The 26007-nt window shown below is 36.6% G+C and overlaps 1 protein-coding gene across 2 annotated transcripts in view; it reads left to right on the forward strand.

Moving 5' to 3' along the window:
* Window positions 1–26007, forward strand: part of CROCC2 (ciliary rootlet coiled-coil, rootletin family member 2) — a 93753-nt gene that overhangs the window by 41939 nt on the left and 25807 nt on the right. For both annotated transcript variants that reach the window (XM_034439503.3, XM_034439505.3), the window contains 8 exons: window positions 1743–1889; window positions 5237–5467; window positions 6180–6373; window positions 7199–7326; window positions 9447–9616; window positions 11365–11544; window positions 12997–13131; window positions 21888–22031. In XM_034439503.3, the coding sequence (XP_034295394.2) occupies window positions 1743–1889; window positions 5237–5467; window positions 6180–6373; window positions 7199–7326; window positions 9447–9616; window positions 11365–11544; window positions 12997–13131; window positions 21888–22031 (1329 nt within the window). The remainder of the gene's footprint in view (window positions 1–1742; window positions 1890–5236; window positions 5468–6179; window positions 6374–7198; window positions 7327–9446; window positions 9617–11364; window positions 11545–12996; window positions 13132–21887; window positions 22032–26007) is intronic.

Here is a 26007-nt window from a genome sequence, read left to right on the forward strand (position 1 = left end):
AATAAATAACTAAAATCTATAATAAAATCCAGTCTGTCAATTATACATGGTCTAACTGTACTACATTGGAAACTATGAAAGCATAGAATGAAGAAAGCCGCCTTAATTGCATCAGGTCTGTATTACAACTATAGAGAAAAGTGTTTGAAGCATCAGGGTTTCAAAAAATTCCAGAGAGATTGAATTGGATCTTGGAACATCTGACTCTGTTGCTGAAACTGCTCTTCTGAGTTCTGGTATAAGCTTTAAAGCCATAAATTATTTGGAACAGGCGATCTGAAAAACAATTTTCTATAATAGAAGACTACCTGAACATAAAGCTTTTCAGCAATGGCTTCCTTTATGTCTGCAAATTGTATCCCAACTGTGAGGATAGAAAAGGCGTTTTGTAAGTTGCAGGCCTTGGCTTCTTCCTAATGGCTTTCTGCCACTGCATAAAGATTTTTTTCTGTTCTGAAAGCCTTCGGTTTCCAGCAGATTAATTGGATTGCTCATACTTGGATACTGTTCCCAGCTTGCTTGTTTTTTAACATGTTTCTTATAATTATGGTGTTTAAAATATGTACACGGGTTTGTGCACAAGGAAAGGATTGATAGTATACCAAAACTTGCTCTAATCAGCTGTGATGAACTTCTTTTGCTGTCCTAGAAAGTTTGGGTGATGGTTGTAGATTTACCAACTGGAGGACACCATATTGGAGAAAGCTAGTTTAAAATACTAGAATATCTCATTCTCTAATCATAAAGATCATAAATTGCTTTCCTGATGATGGCAATTAAACAATCTGAAAAAAAATACAATAAAACCATTAGCCTTTACTTTATTGCAAAGCAACAACAGAGGGAGGAAAAATAGGAAATCTGAAACAGGCTAATGCTGTAGAAGAAAACAGAAAAATAAACAAGTTTATTTTTCGCAGCTTTAGAGAGGAAAAAGCAGAAGTATGGATAAAGTGCCTTGCTGGCTGTCATATTTTCAGAGTTTAACATTTCAAAACAGCAATCTAAGTGCGAAGTTAGATCTCTTTTCTCGGAAATATTATACCCACTATGAAATATTATGAAGTCTTTGGGCAGTTCCTTCATGAGTAAATGTGTTGGTCAAAGACTTCAGTAAAAACTACCACAGCTGCTCACGTTGGCTCAGCTTAAGTGAGTAGCAGAATTTTTTTTTGCCACCCACTCTTTTGGCTTGCTTAACATTTCTGGAAGAGAAATGGCATTTTCCTAATAAGAATATTTCTGATTACATAATGATCTTAAAGAGAAATAGCACTTTCATTTCAACATACGGATCCTTCTCTGTTTTCCTTTAGATACAATTAAATTTGGGTAGCATTAAATAGGGAATGGTCTGGTCAGATTTATATTTTTAAAATGTAATTTTAAAATTTAATAAGGTCCTTGATCTTTATGTGAATAATTTTGTATAACCCTTATTTTAACCAACATCTGATCAAATAACTAGCACTCAAAAAAGTATGCATTTTCTCTGAGGTATCTATGCATTGTATCCAGGCATGGAGAGACACTGAAGTAAACATGCATTCAAAATTAAAGAATTCTTTACCATGTCCTGCAGATAGATGGAAAGTTTTGTATTACCAATTTTTCTTGGAAAAGAACAAAGTCATTAAAAAATAGTTGCCGTGCTTACAGTTTATCCATATAGTAAAAATTATAAGGTTGGATGTCTTTGTGAGCATAGTCTATTCTGAATATGCCTACAATTTTCACCTCAGGTTGAATCCAGCAACACTGAGCTTGAACTCTCCATACACAAGATGAAATCAGAAGATGCTGAACTAAGGGACTCGCTAGCCAGGATGGGTGCGCTAAACGAAGGATTAGCGAATGACAAAATCAAACTAAACCACATCATCCTCCAGGTAACAAGATACAACAGTAATTGTGCTATTATCAGGCATGAAGAATCAGGACCATGGATTAAGTTGCAGTTCAGATTATTTATTGCTCATGCCTATACACAAGAATTTTAGTCAACTAGCAGCACTAAATTGGCACTAGGTAAGAGTTAATGGAATTCAAGAAGGGTGGGACTTGGACCTCTTATGACAGTGTTGGCGAATCTTTTTGGCACCAAGTGCTGAAACAGAAGCGTGTGCTTGGGGGGGGGAGAGCGCCAGAAACTGGAAGAGCAGCTCCCTGGTGCGCACACGCGAGAGTGCTGGAAATCGGAAGAGCAGTTCACCGGCTCACATGTGTGCACCAGGAAGGTGAGATTCCAGTTTCTGGTGTGAAACATGCCACCTAGTCTTCCGGTTTCTGGCACACATCGTGAACAAAGACCAGCTGGTTGATGCACATGTGCGCGCTGTAAACCATAAGTTCAGCTTCCCAGTGCGCATGTGCATGCCAGAACCTGGAAGAGCATCGGTTGACAGCTGGTATACCCGGAGAGATGGCTCTGTGTGCCACTTCCGGCACACGTGCCATACGTTCGCCATCACAGTCTTATGACTGATTCCTCTCTTGACTCCCCCAACCCCAGGCTCTGCCTCTCCTTTTCTTCTATAGCTAGGAACAGACTGTAGCAAAGAGCAATAACTGTATATGTCAGCTTGCTTGCGCTTAAAGAATAACAACTTTCAAGTGTTAAAGATTTAAATACTGACTGATAACTAATAACAGATTCTTAGATTAAAAGTAAGCATATTAATTCCACTTTGTTCAAGAGACAAGGCAGTTACAGTATATTCTTCAAGGTGATAGTAAGGAATACAGAAAAATGAAATATTGAAAAATTAAAAATAAAATAAAAAGCAAAACAGAAAAACATTATAAAGAGGAATTTTCAGTAGCTCATTTTTTCCCTTTCCTTTAATAGTCCCCAATTTCTAATCACTACATAAATATTTGTACCTTTCTTGAAATATTGCAGATTGTTATTTATATTTGTTTAAACCATTTTGTTTTATATTTTTATAATTGATTTCATACCTCTTTTTTTAAAAAAAGTGTTCCAAATATCTAAACCTGGCTTTTTGTATATTATATAATAAAGGTAAGGGATCAATTCCTTGTGAATTTAGTTAAATAAATATACAGAATGAGTTCTGCTATTGCTGCATATTCTCTGACTTTAACGTCCCATTCTTGTATTATTGGCAAGGTTTTCCTTTTCTAATATTGTAGCAAATTCTGGTCACTGTCAGTACACATCTTATAGATTATGATACTTTTTGTTTATGCTCTCTGGAATTATTCCTAATAAAAATACGTGTAGTTTTAGTTAAAATTCTATCTTTTAAAAAAAAATCATAATGCTTTAGTGTTATTTCCTTCTAACATTTTGGCTTCACACACATACAGAAACACACACAGAAACATGAAACCAATGCAATATGTACTCTATTTATTATTGCATTTCCCACATTAATTATTTTTGATTTGCTCATCTTAGGAATCGGTAGGGAATGTAAGTAGATTTAACACCTTATTTCACCACTTGCATACATGATATTTTATAGATATCATGTCAGCCCTGTCAATGATTCCAAAGATGGACAAATCATACCATAATCAGTGCAAGAAATGCAATCATAAATAGAACATTCTAGAATGTGCATTGCTGTGTGGGTGTGGGTGTATGTGTATATACATACAGTACATACATACGTACACACACATATATATACACACAGATACATACATGGAAATAGTACAAATACACACACACACACACACAAACACACATATATGCATAAATTACAGTAATTATGTTGGAATAAAAATATTTGAAAGTGATGCTAATGGTGAAATCACCAGTCTTATCGTTAGAAAGTTCCAATTTTTTTGCAGACTGTCTCACAATATCTTCTTCTTCTTCTGCTGCTGCTGCTGCTGCTGCTGCTGCTGCTGCACTGTATCTTTCTTTCTTTATACCATTAATACCTATGAAGTCATTTCGCTAAACTGTCTCCTTCTAAAATTAATATTCTGTTATTTGGATATTTTATCCACATTATTATCCATAATAGACAATTTTCTTTTCAATATTGTAATATTATAATCTTACTCTATTCTCCACTCCGTATGAATCTGTTAATTGTCATTTCTACAAAATTTTATCTGAAATTTGAACTGCTGCAAAACTTGCAGAGAATGAGCCATTTGTGATAGTTGCTGTTTGTCATTGCTATATACTAATGTTTTTAATTTTGTCTTGGTCCTCTACATATAGTCACTTGCTTTGTGAGATAGGAAGCTATATAAATTTGACAAATAAATAAAGTATATATAATTCCTAGATCTGAGAGAGGGAAACTAGCCCAGAGTCACTCATGTGGCTTTCTGCCTAAGGCATAAGTCCAACTTACAGTTTCAGTTTCTAGCTTGGTTTGTTAACTATCACACCAAACAAAGTAAATTATTGCAGATGTTTTTAAAATTATAAATTGTGGATTGCTCCTAACAGGAGATGAGATTAAAGAGTTTATTTTTTTAATGATGTGGCTTCAATTATATGCACATGCACGGCGCACCTGCATCTGCAGTGGATCTACACTATGTCCATTGAAAGTAACTTCATTAAGGCAATGACAAATAGGAGTAGTTTAAAAACACTCTGTAGTGATCCTACTGCTGTATCTGCCCCTAAATTAATAATAATAATAATGTGGATGTCAATTACATACATACATGTCAGTTGGCTTTTAAGATTGCAGGTTGGACAACTGCAGATGGCTGGAGATGTGCAAGTCTCTGTGTAAAATTTAAATCAAATTTTGCCTAAAATGTTTTTCAACCCAAATTCCAAATCTATATTGACTAGGAATGCACAATCAAATAACCAATATTTCTGTCCTATTGTTTATTTTCCATTTGACACTTGCACATTTGGTAGAAATTCATCAAAACACAGAACTAGGTAATCAGACAAACAACCTGACTTGGAAGAGAAGGCAAGGGAAAAAGGTGTGTATGTGTGTGTATACCAGCATATATCTATATAGATGTATATCTCTGTAAAATTTCTGATTCCTGATCCAGTGGTCTATGCTTATAAAGTTGCTCATTTATTCTCAAAGGCAGTTTGGAACTTACAAATAAAGTTACTGCAAGATTGTACTCCTATGATTTCTCAAACAAATATTTCCGCAACATTCCTTATGGTGACATGACTCCAAGTTAAGCCTGCCATTTATGTTCCTGTCCACCTTCTGTCCTCCCTTCTAGAACTTGTACATCCCTGTGTTTCCTCTTTATTGTGCAGCTTGAAGATGAGAAGAGCAAGCTGGTAGGGAGGAAACAGGAGCTGGAGCACGAGCAAGTAGTTTGGCGAGAACAGCATGCACACTTTGAAAAGGAACAGATGCACATGAGGGCAGAGAAACAAGAGTTGGAGCAGAGTTGCCAAGCCTCCGAAGAGAAAGGGGAGATGCTGGAAGGAGAAATAGCCTTACTGAGAAGGGAAAGAGTCCAGCTACAGGACCAGATGATGCAGGTATGAAAAGATGAGGAGGCCTTTTATCACAGCAAAGTACTGTATGTACATAGGAATCGACTTGGATCAACTTGGTTGTTCTGATTCAGACTTTTGCATTTAGCTGGATAACTCTGGAAAGATGACAAACAGAGCTTGGTAAACAAGTAGACGCACTTACATTCTGTAGCCAAAAGAAAATGAATTTATGCAAATCACGCAAAAATATTGTAGTTTTGGTTTTTTTGATTGCTAACATTATGGGGAGAGTAAATTAATCTATAACTTTGCATCCTTACCATCAAGGACACTTTTTATCCTCTCTATATATACCCTGGCATGTTAGGTATATGGAATAGCATTGGGATACATGGATTGTTATGTGATAAGGATCTAAATAGATCTGAATAGATTTCTGCAAAGGTTCTAAATTTTAAGATATAAAGGATTCATTTTGATAATAGTTTCTGTGAGGGAATCCAGAAGCTTTTGTAGAAGTTTTGTAGAAGACTTTCTATAACTTTGCATTCAAAGTTGTAGCACAATGAACACAGGGGTGAAAAAAGTTTCTTTTTAGAAAAATGTAATGGATCATTTTAGTAACTGCATTTATATCCTTTTTTCTTTAGAATTTTTGCCTTTTTTATGAGTTCTTCAGCTCCTGCTACTTGTATCTCTCTCTCTCTCTCTCTCTCTCTCTCTCTGATGCATGTTTTTGTCTATATTCCTCCAGCTGAATAGCCAGAAACAAGCTCTAGGTGAGCAACTGGCCCAGAGCCACAGAGAGATCGAAATGCAGACTGATTCACTCATCCGTGTGCTACAAGAGAAGGAAGAGATAGCTAAGGAGAAGGCACAGCTGGCTGTGGAGCTCACTGCAATGCAGAGGCAGAAGAAGTTGTTAACAGAGGAGACAGACACTCTCAGGTAATGATTATTTCTGATGAAACAACAGTACACAAAACAGCACAGTGGCCTGCAGTTACATGCAAGCAAATTCTGAATGAACATTAGAAAAAAAAATCTTAACAGTAAAAACAGTTGTATATGTGTGTAGTGATTGAAAAACTAAAGAAATCTGAATAAACATGATGGTTTTCAACATTTTCCTCATTACATGACTTATGTTTTAGTTTATAATTGTTTTAGCAGATAATGGTATCTATGATACACCCATGTAATTATAGGAGTTGTGTTCAATTTGTAAGTGACTTTATCTTTGCATTGATATCCTGCATCTTCTACAAAAACAAAAACTAATGTTTATAGTTCTCACAGTTACAGTATCTTTTCCCACAAATACAGTGGAGAAATCTTCTTCTGGATTTCACATGAGTGAGTGGTATCAGCCCTGTGTTGGGTTGTATTATCAGTACCAACAAACTGTATGTACAGATAGCCCTCAATTTATAACCACAAGCTGGCTGGGAAGGTTACAAATGATGATCACATGATTCTGGGACAATGAAACTGTCATAAATACATGCCAGTTGCCAAGCCCCCAGATTTTTATCACAGAACCATGGGGATGCTGCAACGATCAGAAGTGTGAAAAACGGTCATAAGTCGCTTTTTTCAGTGTTGTTGTAACTTCAAACAATTGCTAAACAAATTGCTGTAAATTGTAGACTACTTGTAAATACTAGCTGAACAATAGCCTCTTTTTAAAATCATTGCTTTGTGGGTGTCTACAGATTCAAGGTGAAGACAGCCTAATTGATTGGCACTGATTATATCCTAATGTGCTTTTAGAACGGAGAAGGAATCCCTGGAAACCAGCCTTTTTGAGGTACAAGAGCTGACAGCTCAACTTGAGGCCCGCAAGGAACAATTAGAAGGAGAAAATCAAGGCATTGATCTTTCCAGGAAGGCAATTCAAGGTACAGTATGCACAATCTGATTCAACAATTCATTTGGATTTAAAAATTCAGTAAATCTGAGTTTTTCACTGAGTTTATTTATTTTATATGGTGTGCCAGAATATAGCATTAGCTGTTGTTTTTATTTTTGATACTCATGCTGCTGCTTCTTCCTGGGAGGTCCTTGGGAGGTCCAGCACAGCCAGAATGTGTAGACTATTTAGTCACAACAAAGTCACATTGCCTGGGGTGCACTACAAGAAGACTGCATTGCACCCATTTTCACAGAGTGACAATATTTCATAAGAGGGATTTTTTTTTTCAAATTCTGGGTATTTTAGCTTTTAAGTTCACTGTGGGCCAGGCAAGTTTTAAAAACTTTTGTGCTAAGATTATGCTTAACACGGGTTGGTTGTTAGCATTCTCATAAAAACTAGTGAAAACACAAAAAATAGAGAGCAGAAGTAAATAAACATTTTCATGCTAGAACTATATGCAAAATGAAATCTTCAAGAAGCTATTTTGATACCAAAGCTTTTACACTGTTTATCAGTTGGATTTAGGAGTGAACCAGGGGTGGGTTCTACTTACTTTTACTACCGGTTCACAACGGGGCCGCATGTGTGTGCTTGCTTCGCTCGCGTGCACGCACGCTCTTCTGCGCATGCACAGAATTCTGATGACATCGGGGTCGGTGGGCAGAGCCTTCTGCCGGTTTTACTAGCGGTTCTATAGAACCGGTGCAAACCGGGGGCAACCCGCCACTGGAGTGAAGAGTTAGATGAGTTGCAAGATGATGTATCAAAATGTTGCAGCGACATCATACCAGAGATTCATTTTCAATTGGTAATTTTTTCACAGATATATTACCATGTCTAGATTCCAGTAAGTTGATTTTCCAGGTGAAGTTCTTTTGCTACCACATCACACTGCTAATTCATATTCAGTCTGCAATTAATTACTAGTTGTTCTGGTGCTTTTTAATTAACAGTCACATTATTTGAACAGAAAAAATACTGGCTCAATTTCTTAAAGTAGCTACAACTTTTTTTCTAAATGGTATTGGAAAATCTATAATCAAACTTGCATTTAATGCATTTTCCAGGTGCAGTGCCAATTTCATTATTCATTTTGGTCAAAAGCAAAGACAGTGTTCCAAGAAATAGGACAAATACTTAACAGTCTTCAATAATTAATATGATTTTTATGGTTCGTTTTTCTCAGAACATCAGATTCTGCAACATTAGAAAATCAGTTTTGCTGTAGCAGGATATTGAAAAACTAAAGTACATCTTTCTTTTGGATCACCTAATATTGGTTGAAAAACACAGCAACTCAAGTGTCTTGAAGAAATGAAGAATTTTTAATGAAAGATTATTCTAGTCACATCTGATTTCCAGATTGCACCTGTCAACAAATTAGTTTTTGGACAGCAGTGTTGTATATTCAAATATGCAAGGCTTGCATATGTTACAATGTTATCTATCTGCTCCAGATTATAAATAGATTTTTATATATATATATATTAAAATGGGGAAGTAGATGGTCTTTTTTTCTTTTGTGCTTTGTATCTGTTACTCTTGTTCTTTTATTGGTTTTTATTTTCAATGTTTATTGAAATTAACATTATAATTTTTTAAAAAAATTGATGAGGTATATTTTAATCCCAGAGAGACTTTATGCTGCGTTCTGAATAGCAGTTCTTTTGAAATATCAACTTCTGGAAAGCAGAAAATGGCTTTGACCCTTATATGCATGTTTTTGGGGTTCTTGAATGTATTTGGTAGCACACTATGACACATAATGCTGAATTGGATTGACCATTAGCCTGATCTAGAAAAACTGGGCTAATTTGTTGTTTTCTCTATTTTATTCTGGCTTTCTGGCAGTTTTAGCAAGTTGGTTATCAGTGGCTACAACCAAATTCAAAAGCAGATACACAAAACACATCAGAGCAAACAATGTTTAAATATGATATTAATAAAGAATAATTAGAGGATGGGATTATTATCTTTTGGAGGAATAATACCAGTGAATTAAAAGACAATGGTGAAGTCTGGTATGATTGAAATCTTTTTCAACACTGTGTGTATTGGAGGATACCTAAGAATCTCTTCTGAATAGTTTGTTTTCTTTCACAGCGGAATTAGGAAAGGTTCGGCAAGAACTTGAGCTTCAAGAGAGTACCCTAAGAAAAGAGATAGAGATGTTGAAGCACCAGTTGACTCAAACAGAAGAAGAGTGTCAGCTATCTATGAAACATCAAAAGCAAGCTTTTGAAGAGGACCTTGGGACTCTTAGAAAAGAGAAGGTCAGTGATGCAGGTCCAAGAAGTGAATAGTCCTAGATCAATTTGTAGTGATTGGTATCAAATAGCCCCTGCCTCCCTAAACTAAAATCAATTCTAATATATCATATCAAGTTCCACAGTTGGTAGCTGTGTTTGGAATAAAAGCAAAAAACCAACATGTGGCAAAATTTATATTTATTATATATTATATTTATAAATACATGAATTTATTAAAATACTGTTTAAGGAGTTACAAGAACGAATGTTGGATTTATAAGAATACATTTGCCTCAGTACTATAATTTAAATAATACAAGAATTTTGAGATTTTTCAGCTAAGTTTACATGTATACCTGCTATGAAAACATGCCTCTTGCTAGGATTGATACATAGTCATTATAAGGATACTGATCATCTCAAACTTTCTGAGAGTAGTATCTCTCTCAGATACTCCAGTATGCCATGGAGTTAACATAAGCAATTTAGGATTCCCATTAAATGAACAAAATAAAATCAAAGAGTACTATTTAGTTTTGATGCAAATGTGATAAATTCTCTTTGCATATTCTACCCTCATTATTTAGGAGTTCCTCATATAAGTAACTTGTTAGAGAAAATTATATAATTACATTTTCCTTTGTCTGCCGATATAACCTAGCTTCAACCTAGTTTATATCACAAACAAATGTGTTTGAAAAGGATGATTGTGAGATGAGATGCATTTTGAGTTGAACTTTATATTTCTAAACATAAAAAGTCCAAGATTAGTAAGAAATCCAAGATAGTAGAGAGATATCATAATTAACAAGCTTTGGCTGCCAGATTCATGTTTCTTATGAAGATTAGGTTATAGATCTTCAGGTATAGTTGCTGGTTTTTAGAATGACAAAAAGTAGCTGAGGGTTAAACTGTGAAGTCTTGATGTTCTCTGAATTTGTTTGTGTGCTTGCAGACATTTTATTATCCAACTAAGTAACATCACCAATAATATCATCATCCACAATTCAAATTTATTTCCAAGCATATTGTGCATGGATGAAAATAGTCCATGGCCCAATACTCCATTTGCAAACACTGTGAGAGTGCAAAATAACAAATTTCATCAGTGCAAATATTTGTGCTTTAATTTCAGAAATGTGACTGGTATGAAAATAGAGGACATTAAGGAGATCTTTAATTCCCATCCTTGATATCTTGTGAAATGGACTAATATGTGCAAAATCCAGCTGCACAATACCCAAGTAAAATGTAAATATAAGAATGCTAATAAGACTAGGGGGCCTTTTGGAAGTAAACAATTCTCATATCTAGGTTTATGCCTCCTCATCCCAAAACTAAGCAAGAACTAACCCACCAATTTTCTGATCAACCCATTCCAGTAACATCACCTTTATTATTAAATTACCTTTATTAAATGTCTAGGGAGATTCTCAGTCATCCAGGTCATGGTTGTCCCAAAGATGCTTTTTCAAAAGGCAAATGGACTTTGTTTTTTCTTGAAGATATTTTGCTTCTCATCCAAGAAGCTTCTTCAGATATGACTGAAGCTTTTTGGATGATAAGCGAAACGTTTTCAAGGAAAAACATAGTCCAGTTGCCTTTTGAAAAAGCACCTTTGGGATGCCTTTACTGAAGTTCATTTTCTGTATACTCTGAAACTCTCTTGAGATCAAAATCTCCACAAAGTCCCAGGAGACAGGATTTTAATCATATTGAATCCAAATTCAATAATATTTTAGTTGATAAACACAATACACTACTGATACCAGGAGATCCTGCGTCTGGCACTAATGGAGGAGAAAGATGAAACTGTCAACTGTCTTCAGCAAGAGAAGGAAGAACTGGTGTCCAAGTATGAAGCTGAGAAGAGGGAACTCATGGAGGAGATCCTCACTTTGCAGCAGCGCAGAGATGAAAGCCTCCTTATGCTAGAAAATGAAAAACAAAAGGTGAGGAGAGAGAGTTGAAAAGTTATACAAGACAGAAGAAAACTCTGTTCCCAATCTCTCCCGCGATATTATCCACTGAGGATATTACATACTGGGATTTACTCAGAGCTCAATGAACAGGGACTGTCAACATGCTTTGTAATGGGTAGTATTCAGAAAGGAAGAGAAGGGCATTTTCATCAAAAAAAAAATTTCTGGAAGTGGTAGAATTGCATCTGGTTCTGTTATCTGAATTGAAAACTTGAGAATTTGTTCAGGTCATCTTTTTAAGGCAACAAACCTGATTCATGTTTTCAGGGCTAATAAGGAAATTGGGATATGTTTTATCCTTTCTTTTTCATACATTTTTTAAAAAAAGAAGTAATGTTCTTATTTTAGCATTAAATACATAATATCTGTGTTTTGTAGGAAAGTATATTCAAATGTTAATTTTCATACTTTTTTGTAAAAAAAATGCAGATTGAAATAGAAGAGAATTAGAACTTTTTGATGTGTAAGCATGAAAGAAACTGAAAGAGACTGATCCAGGCCTTCTTAATATCTAATAGCTTTCAGTATCCTTGAGTTATTTTGGTATCGTTTGCTACAAACCTTGTTTTAATGGGAATATAATATTTATTTATTTAATATTTACTATACAGTATTACTTGTATAAAATGGGAAGCAGATGGTCCCATTGCCATTCCAGGGAATCACCCCTGACCCTTGGAGTTATTGCAGCTGGCTGACCTTCTATGCCAGATCTCTTTTGCAGTTTGGTACTACAACTGGACACATAATACTATCCAATTAGTGCTTTATTTTAGTTACATTTTGTTGAACAAATAAAAAGCTGCTCCATAAATCATAGTTACAAATCACCGTAACATCTTAGCCCAAACCAAACAAAACACGTATTGTAATGGCTTGAGTTAAGTGTAAATTGAAAATTGCTAGCAGCCGTTGTTGGGTGCAACATAGAAAGGCAATTGAGGTAAACACAGAGAGGTATCAAAGAAGAATTACAGGACTGACAGGCGATGTACTTCTATAGAGGAAAAAGTAAATGAAATAGTCATGTTTCCTGTCCATCCATCATATGTGATTTTGTTCCTCCTGACAAACATCCCCGAGAATTTTGCTTTAAGATAACCTTGAAAAAGTATGGTGTCCTGATGAATCCATGGACACATCCCTGCATCATTCTTGGCAACAACACAAAAGGGCTTTTCCCATGTCCACCTTCTATGATGTTTTACATTATCCCAGTCTAGCTCATAGCTCTGATACTTCTTGATGGTTTTCCATCTAAATCGTAAACTGGTCAAATCTTAATAGGTTTCTGAGATGAAATACTATTTTAAAAATACGTTAATAATATCAACATTGTTAAAAAATAAAGGTCATAAAATATAGTCAGGACAGTGTAAAGGTGATAAAGCTGATGAGGATGTTTGTTCTCATCATCTTCAGATAATCTCTCAGAAAGAAGCTGAAAAGAATCACCTTGTGGAAAAGCTCAGTGAGTTACAACGAGAGCTGAAGTACACCAGGTCTGAGATTGAACAGGTGAAGCTTGACAGTCTGAAGCGACAAGAGCAGGATAAGGTACGTATGGATTTTTTTTCTGTGACATTGAGGGCAGAATTTTATTCCTCGCAGGTCTTTCAAGCCAAAGAATGTCTAGGACCACACACACAGATCAGAAGATAACTTCTTATCCTTTCGTGTCTAGTAGGTAGAAGGATTTGCTTGTGACTCTCCATATGTATGTCATCTTTTATGGAACTCTCACAATAAAGCCAACCTGCTTTGGTCCTTAAGGGACATCCAGAAAAAAGGTGAAAATGTTTTTGTTCTGCCAGCTATATGGAAGAAGTGGATTTTTATTCTTACTGCTGTTAAAAGTCTGTAGAAATTCTCAGTTATCCAGGTCATGGTTGTCCCAAAGGTGCTTTTTCAGGAGGCAACTAGACTTTCTTGCACTACTCAGGTGACCCTAAGGACACAGCTAAACCTCCAAGTGCTTTAATGACCCTCTAAAAGGATGCAAATTACCAGCTGTCTGCAAGGAACATAAATCCTTCCATTCCCCACTATTCTGTCAGAGCTGAAGAAGCTTCTTGGATGAGAAGCAAAACATCTTCAAAAGAAAAAAACTGAAAAAGCACATTTGGGATTACTGCTGTGTTATTAGGTTTATTCTGTTGGCATTGATAACTTCATTACTTTTGTATTGAATTCTAATGCCAATGATTCTTGACTTCTTCTTTTATAAGTAGAAAGAATGTAAATTTAAAATGTTGTTGGTTCCTTAAGCATTTTTTAAAAGCTAAATAGAGCAGCTTAAATACTTTTCAGTATCATTATTGGAATGAAAGGTAAAAAGGTTAATGGAAATAAAACAATACAGGCTTAAAACCTAAAATTTTGAAATCTATTTTGTGAAATTATTTGATTCACAGCACTGTATATTCAGCTCAGCAGGAACCACAGAAAGGGATGGGGTCTGACAGATTTTCTTTTGCTTATGCTTTGGTGGAAAATGTAAATTTCAGAAAAGTGTTAAATTGAGACAGATTGCTGTAAAGTTTTGTTTTCAACCACAATTACATTGTTTAAAGCCTCTTATATTACTGACATGCAGTGGATCTCTAGGCAGTATAAAATATTAACATATATTTCATGAAATTAGAAATAAAACATATAAAGAAAATTAAAACATAGAAAATATAAAAGTACAGACTAGCAGTGGAGGGAGAGCATCAAATGGAGATTTCATGTATGAATTAATATTGCCCTGGGTTACCTCCAGTTCTCAGTCATGAAAATCATACAGATGCCAGCACTTATTTATTTATTGTTGACATCTGTGATAAAATATTTATTTCCAGTTATATATAAACTGAGATTAAGAAAAACACCACAGATTAAGTAAATTTCACAGAATTCATATCCAACAATTTCTAGGAAATCTATAATACCATAAGAGGGCAGTGTTCTTGCAGAAAATAAAGTCAGCTCTTTTTCCCCCCCTTCTGCCCAGCCAGATGGACTAAAAATGGCAGCTTTTTTGAAGCTCCTTCTCATGATCTTGATATAAATGAGGGTAACAAGGAAAAGAAAACATGTTTGTAAGCCATCTATGTGTATATGCAGCAGCCTATGAGAACTATTGAATACATTTAGTATTATACAATTATATGAAATATTATTTTAACAATATTTAATATTCAAGTGCATTTTAGATCTTTAATTATTACATTTAGGGTCCTCTTTTTCTTTGGAAAATGAAAACAGTGACCACGAGAAAAATAACACTTTGTGGTAATGGGGTTAAGAAAGAGTGACTGCACTCAGCTCCATGGTCAAGGTGGTCAATTCCCTAATCCCAATGCAATATCTTTTCACTCCCTTGGAGAAAGAAAATGTGGGAGAACTATAGACCTCCCCACTGTCATAAAGTACCAAGAGCTTCTCTGCGGGAAGACAGCTATTCATGGGGAAAGGACCACCCATTCTTTCTCCATAGATGAAGTACAGAGATGTGGGATTGATATAGTGGACCAGTTTCTCAGGGCAGAACATAAACAACCAAAGGACTCCTAGTTACAAGGCTGAAGTTTGCAAGGGAAAAATATCCAGGTGTGCAAATGATAGAAGAAAATGTGCTGGGTATAAGAGGGGACTGGATTCTCAAGCTGGCCAATGGCAATTAAAAAGCATGGGCAAATAATTTTTAACATCTTTCCTGAACCATTGCAGCCCTAATTTGAATCAGAGTTTTTATGGTTGCTTTTAATATTTTCTTTTTTTTTAATGCAAGAAAATTGATTCATGGATTTTGTGATTCTGATGTCATCAAGGTTCTTTTTTAAAAAGAAAATCTGTACTCAGAAAGCATTGGAATCTAACTAATTGAAATTCCAATTACTTGAAATTAATGTGGCATAGCACCGAGGATGAAATACTAGCAGCTCTAGGAAGTTTTCAGAAGGAAAGAACTAGTGCAGAAAAACTTTGCTTTTTTGTAAATAGCATGGAAAGAGATAAGTAGATACTGGTGATGTCATGAGGACATCTAAAATAGGGACACCATGCTGACACAGACATTCTTTGATTAGGCTCCATTCTCCTGGCTCCACATTTTGTTTCTCATAATGCATATCTGGGTTTTTTTCCCCTTTTTTCAATAGCTTTTTGTGGGATTGTTTGATTCTGCTTTTAAATAAAAACACATTGGCAATATCAGCCAGAGCCCTCTTGTATCTCCAGAGAAATCTATTCACAAGCTTGCAAAGCATAGCCTCTTAAGACAAAGCAAACAAACAGCACAACAAGGGTGAGAAACCCCACCAGAACAAATCTGAAAAGCATTTCAGCTGGAAAGATTGACTGAGAACTAGCAGAAAGCCAGCTTTAAAACAAATACATTCCCTGAAGGACTGTAAACAGTAACTCCACCCCAATTGCTTAGAGCGGCGCAGAATGACAGAAACGGGCCCTGTTGCTGTGATTTCCTGGAAATCTTATTTCTAGCCCTCAGTTTCTTGCTTTATAGAACAACTTTAAACCCATTGATGACTGTGATCCTCCTGAGACTGGACCTGATTCAGTGAGCTATTTTCTGCAAGGTAGTACATGCAGAAACAGAATAGGAACAGAGGCTGGAACAGAGAAGGGCGAGGTAACAAATGCAAGCCAGATGCTCCTCCCCAGGGCAAGGATGTTGCAATTCATAGCTGGAAGCCGCATGGCTGTGTTCCACGCATGGTCCAAACTCCGTCCTCTTGGAGAAGCTTATGAGTGGCTTGCAAAGCAGTGAGCAAGTTCTTGGCTCCAGAAGAAAAGATCTTGCCCAAGAGCATCTCATTTCCTGGAGCTCCCCCTCTCTGAATCCCCGGAGGAGCTCCCTTCAGCCTAGATGGCAAAACACAGCCTCCCAAACACAACAAGGGAAGCAGAAATCATCCTGCTCTACTCTGGGAACTGCAGTGCCTGCCAGAGGTTTCCTGCCCCCTCCCCCACACACAGAAGAATGGAGGGATTCTATGATGTTACTTCTACCTTTTCTACTGCTTTCCTATCATTTAAAAGGCTGATCGATACGATTTATTCAAAGAGAAGCCAACTGTTTTGTTAACAAAAATCATCATCATCATCCTAGGTCCTTGGAAAAGATTCACTAGGTGAATAGAAATGACTATGCAACTAACAACAACAACAACAACAAATTTCCCCTTCAGAGTAACAAAACACAGAAACATGCATATGTATGCTGGCTAAGAATTCTGGCAGCTGCATTACAAACACATCCAGAGATCACAAGTTTGGCAGTAGCCTTGAAGTGCTTCAAGATTTACCCGGTTAAAATTTGAAGCAATGTATGCAATGAGGTGATGACAAGGAATATGCTGGCTAATCTTGCCTCACATGTAACATTCCTGTACCAGTGTTGCAGCCATCTATAGACATTATTTCTGCAACAGGCAGAGTAATGAGCATAGAAACTGGCATAAAAGTCAGCAGGCAAAGCTAGTTAGCATGTCCCTGCTCTCTAATCACATTATCGGGCACTTGAGGTAACATAACTTCCTCTGAAATAAGTTTCTCAAGAGATCACAGTTCTCCTTTAGCCCAGGAATTCTGGAAATTATAGTTCCACACATCTGGAAGTCACAGGGTTGAAAAGTTTGAACTATCCTAAATCAGAGGATCAGAATGATCAGTGATGTTTCCTCCAAGAAGTCCTGTGATGTGGGTGTTGTTTCCAATTATAAATGGGATGATTGAAGAAGCCAGATGTGTTCAATAATGTCCTGGGGCCAATACCTCTGACACTCATTATTAAGTAATTGTTAAGTGAATTATTATGTATTCTAACTATTTTAGCCTATACCACTTGGTTAACTCTGGAAATGGTTTTGCCCTCCAGATGTATTGGATTACACCTTCCAACAGCTATAGTCAGGATGACTAACTATATTAGCTATGGATAATAAATTGTCAACACATCTGGAAGGTATAGGATTGGGAAAGATTGATGTTCTTGAGGAATCTTGGGTGATGCACCTATATAGACTATATCCTATCATCAGGATTGGGCCGTATCTCAGACTGCTGCTTCTTAGATAGCACTAGGTGGCACTAAGTATCCACAAGTCAATTCCCAATGTAGGCAAGAGACTTTTATTATAAGAATAAAGATTAAAAATGGGGGGGGGGGAATTAAATATAAGTCCATGGCAGCAGAATCTAAGTCTTAGATAGCATACGCAAAGCATGTACAGGAGTAATAGACCAGAATTCATCAGAATACAGATATACTGATTGTCCCGAATTGATCAGGTTGAAACAGTGGAATATCTAATGTTTTGAATAATATTTTATTTAAAAAGTAAGGGTTCAAAGGGATAGATGTAGAAGAGACAGGCAATATAAACATAGTTAAAATTAGTGGAAATTTGGATAGTAAGATATAAAATATATAGTAAATTATCCCAGTTTGATACCACTAGACAGCTAACAACTGTATAAATGAAAGTATGTTGTTGTGCATTTTGAATAATAGTTTTAAAAATGTTTTTTTATACATATGGAAACTGAATGTTTAATATCATCTTGCCATAGAGCAATGCACAGATATCAGACCAACCTGCTTGATTTTTAACCCTTTGTAACCCTGTAGTCCATGATCTATAATTTGGTTCAGTAATTATCTCTCTTCTCTTTTCTATACTATTTCAATATGCAGAAAGGCACCACTATTTATGACATATTGTCAAAAAAGCAAATCGATTAACAAGATAATACAAATATATTCAACACTACATTATAAATACTCTCTAATACCCAATCTCCCTTTTCTGTGTTTTAGACAAATCTGGGCACATTTAACTCATGTCTTCAGATTTGCTATTGTTGTTTATTGGGTTTATTAGGGTTTTTCAAAAAGGTTTCTGTTTCAATAAACAAAAGTCTCTATGTGCCTAACACAGACTTCTTTTCTATCATAGCCAGTTGTTATTCCTTTAGCATTTCACACCAAATTTTCTTTCTATACCCATGGAAATGATCTGCCATGCAAGCTATGAATCCTGAACTATACCTGAACTGTCAGGGTATGTAGATTTAATAGCTGTAAACTGATAGAAGGTTGTAAGCGGAAGCAACTGAAAGCTGATGCAATGGGAATGAGGCAGCAGGGTTACTGCCACTTTAAGAAGCTGGGTAAGAAGCTGCCTATATAAGGGAAGCCATTAGAGGGCATTTCCTTCTCCTCATGTTCTCTCTCTCGTTGTGTCAGTAGCTGTATGATAAGGTATTTACCATGTATAAGTCTGTATATATTTAGCTGTAGATAAAATCACTGTTAATTACTCCTGTCACCAGGAGTTGAATTCAATTTGAAGGAAGTTCACCTTTTACAATGCTATAATGCAGTGGCCCCCAACCTTTTGGGCACCAGGGACTGGTTCTGTGAAGAGAGGTTTTTCCATGGACTGGAGGGCGAATGGTTTCGCATGCTGCCTGCATCCCATGATTAGGGCTTCACTTGTTTGCATGGACCGCTTTCTGCCATGCCACAGTCTGGTATCAGTCCACGGACCGGGGGTGGGGGACCCCTGTTATAATGTACAATGTGTGTTTAATGTGTGTTAAATTGTATCACACTGCTGTACAAAAATTGTTCAACAGTTATTAAAGGGTATCTGGTTTTCCATTTGTCCTCTATGCCAATGATGCTCTAGTCCAGTTGCAAGTCACATGCCAATCCCACCTCAAATTTTGGATAACAACCCCCATTAAATGAGCCACTAAAATGTGTTGTTAAACTGATTTTTTAATTGTAAGTGAAAGGAAATATTAAATATATGAGAAGTAAGTCATATTAATGGAATTAACCTAAAATTTGTTACTTTTAAATTAATGATAATGTAAATATAATGTAGTTTTAGTAGGATACTGCTCTTTTGGTTATCCTGGCCCTGGTCTTGTTCTAGAGTATAGTCCTTGCTTTGTTACTGAAGAAATATAAGTTGCATGTTGCTGCTTTATTCTATATCTTAAGTTTGCATCATTTCATAGTAACATAGCAGAAGTAAGACTGTAAGCAGCCCATTGCTGCTTACATTTCCCAATTCCCATACAGCATCTTGGCTTTAGTTTCCAGTATCTTCCTTTTCTCTTTTGCCAAGGGATTCATTTCCCATAAAAGATACAAATGTTCCAATTAGTAGTTTTTACTAGATGACTGAGTTGCTTGTCTCAATTCTCCTACACGATCCCATGCCATAGAAGAGGAAGAACATCGAATCCATGAGTTGTAATAGGGAAATGTATGGGTATTTTTATTTCACCTTTTCTGACCCACAGAAAGGGGCATTAATTCAGCCTATTGATACTTTGAATGTTTGTCAAAACTTTTGGACAAAGTTTGTTTGAAGTTGAGTATAGGATTATGGATATTTAGTAGCAGCAAAAGATCAACTCATCAATCTTTATGTTTCTGCTGAGCTTATTTGAGATCAAAACATATTCAAATCATACAATAACTCTAGTGAGATCCAAATGATTTCTGTTGCCCATAACTTCATCAGAGTGTTGCTGAGCTAAGCCAGGGTAGCATATATGATCTAATCACTCACTTTCAGTTTTGGCATATGATGACTATGAAATACAATTTCATACAATCATTAATTGCCAGAAAGCAAAAATAAAACAAAACTTTCAACCAAGGTTAAAATTATGGAAGGCAACTTTAATATCATACAAAGTTCTGTTGGTGAAAGTTGTTAGCAAATGTTTAGGTTTAGAGCAGCCTTCCCATTCTGAATCCTTGGAACTTTCCAAAGATGTGGATTTCAAATCCTACGATTCCCCAGTCAGTGTGGCCATTGCTGAGAATTCTGGGAGAAAATCCACACTTGGGGGTGGGAGGGGATATCCAAGTTGAAGCCTACAGGATCAAGAGAAGCTTAATGGCATCTGCAATAGAGGTTTGTGGGCTGTTTGGAAAAGGAATGGGACTCTTTGCTTAAGGCAACTTGAAGTGTCCCCCAACTCAGTATGTTGCAAATATCATTCAGAGAATAGGAATAATTATGGTTGTTTTAGTTGGTTCATATCTCACATTAAGCATAACACGGTTTGGGATGATTGAGATATTGTTATTTGAAAGTAATGTTATGTTATGCAAACATAGCATTATGACTACTTTAACCAAGCTTTGGTTATATAGCTGTAACTTAGAATGATTGTAAGCTGTAACTTAGAATCTTTTTATAACATAATTAGAACATTTTATGAAATGTTGACTTGCAAAGCATTGGCATCCTTTGGTATACGGTGTTTGCCTGATATTGGACTTCTTTCTTTTATTCTACTAGTATGCAAGTGAAACACTCTTGAGTGTTTCAATGTCAGGTTCCAATTAATGTACCCATCACAAATCGAACTCCGAGGCATTCCAGTTCCTCAAAGAACAAATTTATTAAGATAATAAGATCTCAGATGTTGGAATTCACTTTCCAAGAAGAGAAAGAAGCTGTCACTGAGGAAAATAAAATTAATTGCTTTAGTAACAGTATATTTATGGAGAGTAGTATCCTTTATTAAAAGGATTAGCAAACCAGATACTGTTTCATTCTATGACCATAAGGCTTCTTTCATGATATGGATAGGATAGCCAGATTTCACCATTCCAATTTCTTGTTTAATTTAAATAATTGCAGTTTGTCTAAGTGTGACATCTACATTTCTAAGGGATGTAAATATCAAATATTGTACATAGTGATTGATAGTTATGTCCCTTTCTATGCACAAAGCACATTTTACCACTTAAGAAAATTGTCACAAAGTCACTGAAACAGGCATGGGGTAGGATCTTTGCTCACTAATACAGCTAAAGGGATCCAGCCTATACTGTAGTGATAGAACAAGTTGCTGGCATAATGATGCATTGTCTCAGCTCTTTTGGCTCTCCTCTATGTTTTACTATTGGCTGGAGTTCTGTGATATAGAAAACAGTGAGATAAGGCTACATAAATCATGGTCTGTGCTCAAGGAAAAGTGAATATCAGGGGAACAGAAGGTAAAATTAGTTTCCCCCGGCCATTCTGAAGATTTTGTGAATCACTAAGGAAGAAAAGTTTACAGTTCAGTTAGTAATGCAATTTTCCTGCTCTGATACTTGATACTTGAACCTCTTGCAGGTTCTAACAATCTGTGCTTCTAGAGATCTTATGAGACGGATCAATCCAAGTAGTTGCTAAAGGAAAATGTAACCCTATTTTAATTTGCGTTGAACCTATAAAGCAAATCTAGCTCATGCCATACTTTTTCCTGTGTCATTTTCATTACAGAACACAATTACCAGCATCAACAAAGAATTACAGACCTTCCAGGCACAATTTGAAGATGCAATGGCTGCACACCAGAAAGAGGCCAAACGCTTAAATGAACATATAAAGGAGCTGGCAAGAGAGAAAGAACTTAGTGGGCGGGAGGTATGTATGCCTCTTTAGCTATCACTTCTGGCCATTTCTTCTCTATCCTTGTTGAATACTGGTACCAAAAAGTGGATTGAGTATCCATTTGTCAGCAAGAGCTATCAGTTCAGGCTGGGAACATAAATAGATTTGAAATCTAAAGTCTTCTGCTCCCATAAACGTTAAGAGTGCTAAATGTTAGCAGAAACACCTGACAAAATATTTTAGGAAATCGGTGTTGGAGATGTACCATTTTTCAAATGAGTAATATGTTTAAGGAGGAGGTTCTAATATGATATAAATTCATAACACTGCCACATCTAGACTAGCAAATTTAGCAAGCTTTGGAACACTGCAAACCTCTCTAAAAGCACATCAGCTATGTCCAAGAGCAGAATCAATCTATTCCTAAATTTTCTGGGCTGTATTTGAAACTGCAGTGGAACTTTTCCTGAAGAACTGCTGGCAGTCTGTTTCCCCTTTTGCAGAAATTTTTACCCAGCTCTTTTCTCTAGCATATTCTCTGGGTTTCCAAGACAGCAGAACTTGAAATTATTATAGGTCAATTTCACAATGTCTTTGAGGGTTTGGGGAATGGAAATGATTATACAAATGGTGCCGTGTTGTTCCCTGGATGAGCTTAGACTCCAGCCAACGGCTTTTATCATAGCACGTTGAACTTGTTGAAAAGCTGTCATCTGCCTGTATTCTGGATGGATGTGGCCTCCTGCAGAGCATGCGGAGTATCCAATGTGTTCCCAAGATGGGTATTGGCTAGAGAAATTGGCACTGATCCAGCTAGTCAGTGCCTTTACTCCAGTTCCAACACCAGCTTGTCACTGGTTAAATTGGAAGCAGAAATCACTGTCCACCCTGTCATGTCCCCTCTTTTTAATATCCAACTCTAGAGGGTGGTTTTTTTTACATTCTTCCAAATATCTGCAACTCTGAAAAACCTCCCCAGATGGTAACCCTCACCCACTGCCAGATGTTTCCAGGGTTCTAATTCTTTACAAACTGAGAACGCAGAACAAAAATGACCCCAGCCTGAGGGAGGAAAGAGAAAGAAAGGGACGGGGTGAGGGGGAAATAGAAAATTAAAGGACATAAAAGAGGAAGAGAGAGTAATTTAACATGACAGGCTGTTTATTTTGGCAAAAAATGGCCTCTTTTCAACAGATTTCAAAGTCCAGCCCCAGGAGGGACCACACAAGCAAGAGAAGAGGGTTGTTTCAGAGGGCAGGGAGGGCAGAAGGAATGGGGATGGGGCGAAGGGGGTGAGGAAGATCTCAGAGATGGAGGCAGGATGGGCAGAGAAAGACTAACACTGGATGGGAACAGAGACAACAGCACGCGAAAGAAATAGGGAGAGGGAGAGAGGAGGGGGAGAAGTAAGTTGAGGGACTAATATAACAAGCCGAGGGCAAAGAAACACAGAGCAAAATCCTCACAGGCGCCAGCATTGACCTACTTATCACCATGGGAACCATAACATTTTCACAGCCTTTTAACTTGAGGAAGTCAGCCTTGAGTTGAACAGACCTGCCTTCCCATATGTACAAGAACACTGACACGGACTCTTCTGTGCATGCACACTCCACACAACAACAGTTAAACACGGCAGTCTATTTTGGCAAGCCGCCAGTAGCACGTTGCTCACCTAGACATTGTTGTTCAAGATTCTCATGTACATATCTGTTCTTTTTATGTGAACTCAATTATTTGAATTCACAGACTATGTATGTGTGTGGAGTCACACTTCAATGCATGCTCACTCCTACCCATGCACATACCACCACCACACAAACACGTGCCTTTTTCTCCCACCCTAGATACCTTCTTCCATGTATCTTCTAAGCCTCAGCTGGAGGTTTGGCAACCCAGGCATGATTTCAGAAGAGGCTGTTTATAAATGTTAATCAATATATAATTATAATAATTTCATTATGAGCTTAGCTGCAATATTCTTGTGAAGGAGAAAACACAAGAGAGGAATTAGCCAGGAAGGAATGAATGTATGGGGGTGGGGGGAGGAGAGTTTTGTGTGATGTTTTCTTTTCAGTCCCATCCCCTGCAAACCCCCTCTCCTTATCCTGGGGAATAAAAACAGTTTATTTTATGATGGATCGCCCTTCTCTTTGGTCACTGACCTTTCTTCGTGAATTTCTATTGAGCTCAGCAGAAAAATGCTGAGTGCATTTGTGGATCCCATATGTGGGTGGGGGCTGGTAGAAAAAGGGTCTCACCCTAATCCTTCTCAAAAACAGAACAACAATAACACAGAGCTGGTTGGAATGAGCCCGGCCAACAGGGAGGATCTGGATAATGTTAGAGCTTTTCAGAGTAAAAAGAATTTTAAAAAAAGAGAGAAAGAAAACTCAAAAGAAAAACATAGGACATTGGGGTTCTTATACAATTCTCCTACCCTTCCCCAAAAATACACAGGGCACAAACAAGCACAGCTTTCCAAGGAAGGCTGAATAAAATCCAGACCATTCTTTCTTCTCCATTTTAATTCACAATGCAGTTCATGGGAAAGCTGTTAAGCTAAGTTGCTTCTGTGTCTGTCCAGCTGAAGTTCAAATGGTACATGTGCACTGCTACCGGTTTAATATAGGAATTTCATCTATGTTGTCATTTGCAATTATTCAGATACTTCAAAATTGATCTTCTGTTTTTACTGCTGTCGTTTCTCCCAATCTTTTGCTGTTACATCCTTTGTTGGTAGATCCCATCCTCTCCTGCAGACAAGGTGGAATTAGTCATCTTTTATGTCATTCAAGAGTGGGAGAGAAATCAGGGGGAAGGAAAGTTTTGAGGACAGATCTGTAGGCTACATCAAGTTGAAGTAGATTGCTATATTTTTGCAATATAATTCCCACAGAGCAGATACAGTCATCGTTACTATTTGCAGATTCTGTATGTTCAAATATATTTATTTGTTTAACTGTATTTGTAACTCCAAAATCAATACTCAGAGCACCTTCATGGTCATTCACAGATATATGCAGAGTGGCAAAAAAAAATTGAGTCACTCAATGTGCATATTCCCAGCTGAGGTCGAACAAGGTGACACGCTGCCTTCTGGGTCTTGTATTTCCCTTATGATCAGTGATTCGGTATTTGCTAATTCAGAGCTCAAAGCAACTTTATAGACCATAATTATCACGAATAACAAAAACTGACTGCGTTTTAAACAATCAGTGTAATTCTCTTAATATAGACATACAAAGTTTCTCAGTATAGAGTATATGAAACAGAAAAGCCAGTCACTCTTTCTTAAACCAACCTACTCGTCATGGTTATTGTTCTTCTTCATGACCAAAATTTTGCCTCATTCTCGCCTTCTCTTCCTCTCTCTCTCTCTTTTTTTTTAGTGTTCCAAAACCAGCTTCATTTGTTCTTTTCATGAGCTGCTCTAACTGATATTATCCTTGCTAGTGTGGGGGATGCGCAAGAAAGTATGTCAGTTTAGAAGGAGATTTGTATCAGAAAACCATCTTTTAACAATCAACTCCCATAAGACAACATTACTGTCCATTAATATTATTTACCTGACAAAAATATTAGCCACGAGCGACCTTAGTAACAATATGAAACGTAGGTAAAATTTTCATTAGAAAATTTTTGTCTAATATTTCAGACAGTGATATATCATCATGACTCATTTCTCACTTAAAAAGGAAGTCAGTAAAATTCTACAGTATAAACTTAACATTCAAAAGTAAGTCCTACTGAACACCTTTCTTCTTAGTAGACATATATATAGTTCTAGTATATGTAGATGATAGATTTTTTTATTGTTACTTTCCCCTTTAGTTAATATACATTACCAGTTCTGTGTGAGGCTTTAGATTAAGACTATATTTCCCCAAAACTTACATTTTAAATACTTCCTTTGTTCAAATATAGATAAAATAAAAAGCCCAATGTACCTTGTTTTCCCAAAAATAAGACCCTGTCTTATATTTTTTTGAACCCTGAAATAAGCGCT

Source organism: Pantherophis guttatus, chromosome 6, assembly GCF_059756535.1.
Source record: "Pantherophis guttatus breed Tessera chromosome 6, ASM5975653v1, whole genome shotgun sequence".
NCBI classification, from domain to species: Eukaryota; Metazoa; Chordata; class Lepidosauria; order Squamata; family Colubridae; genus Pantherophis; species Pantherophis guttatus.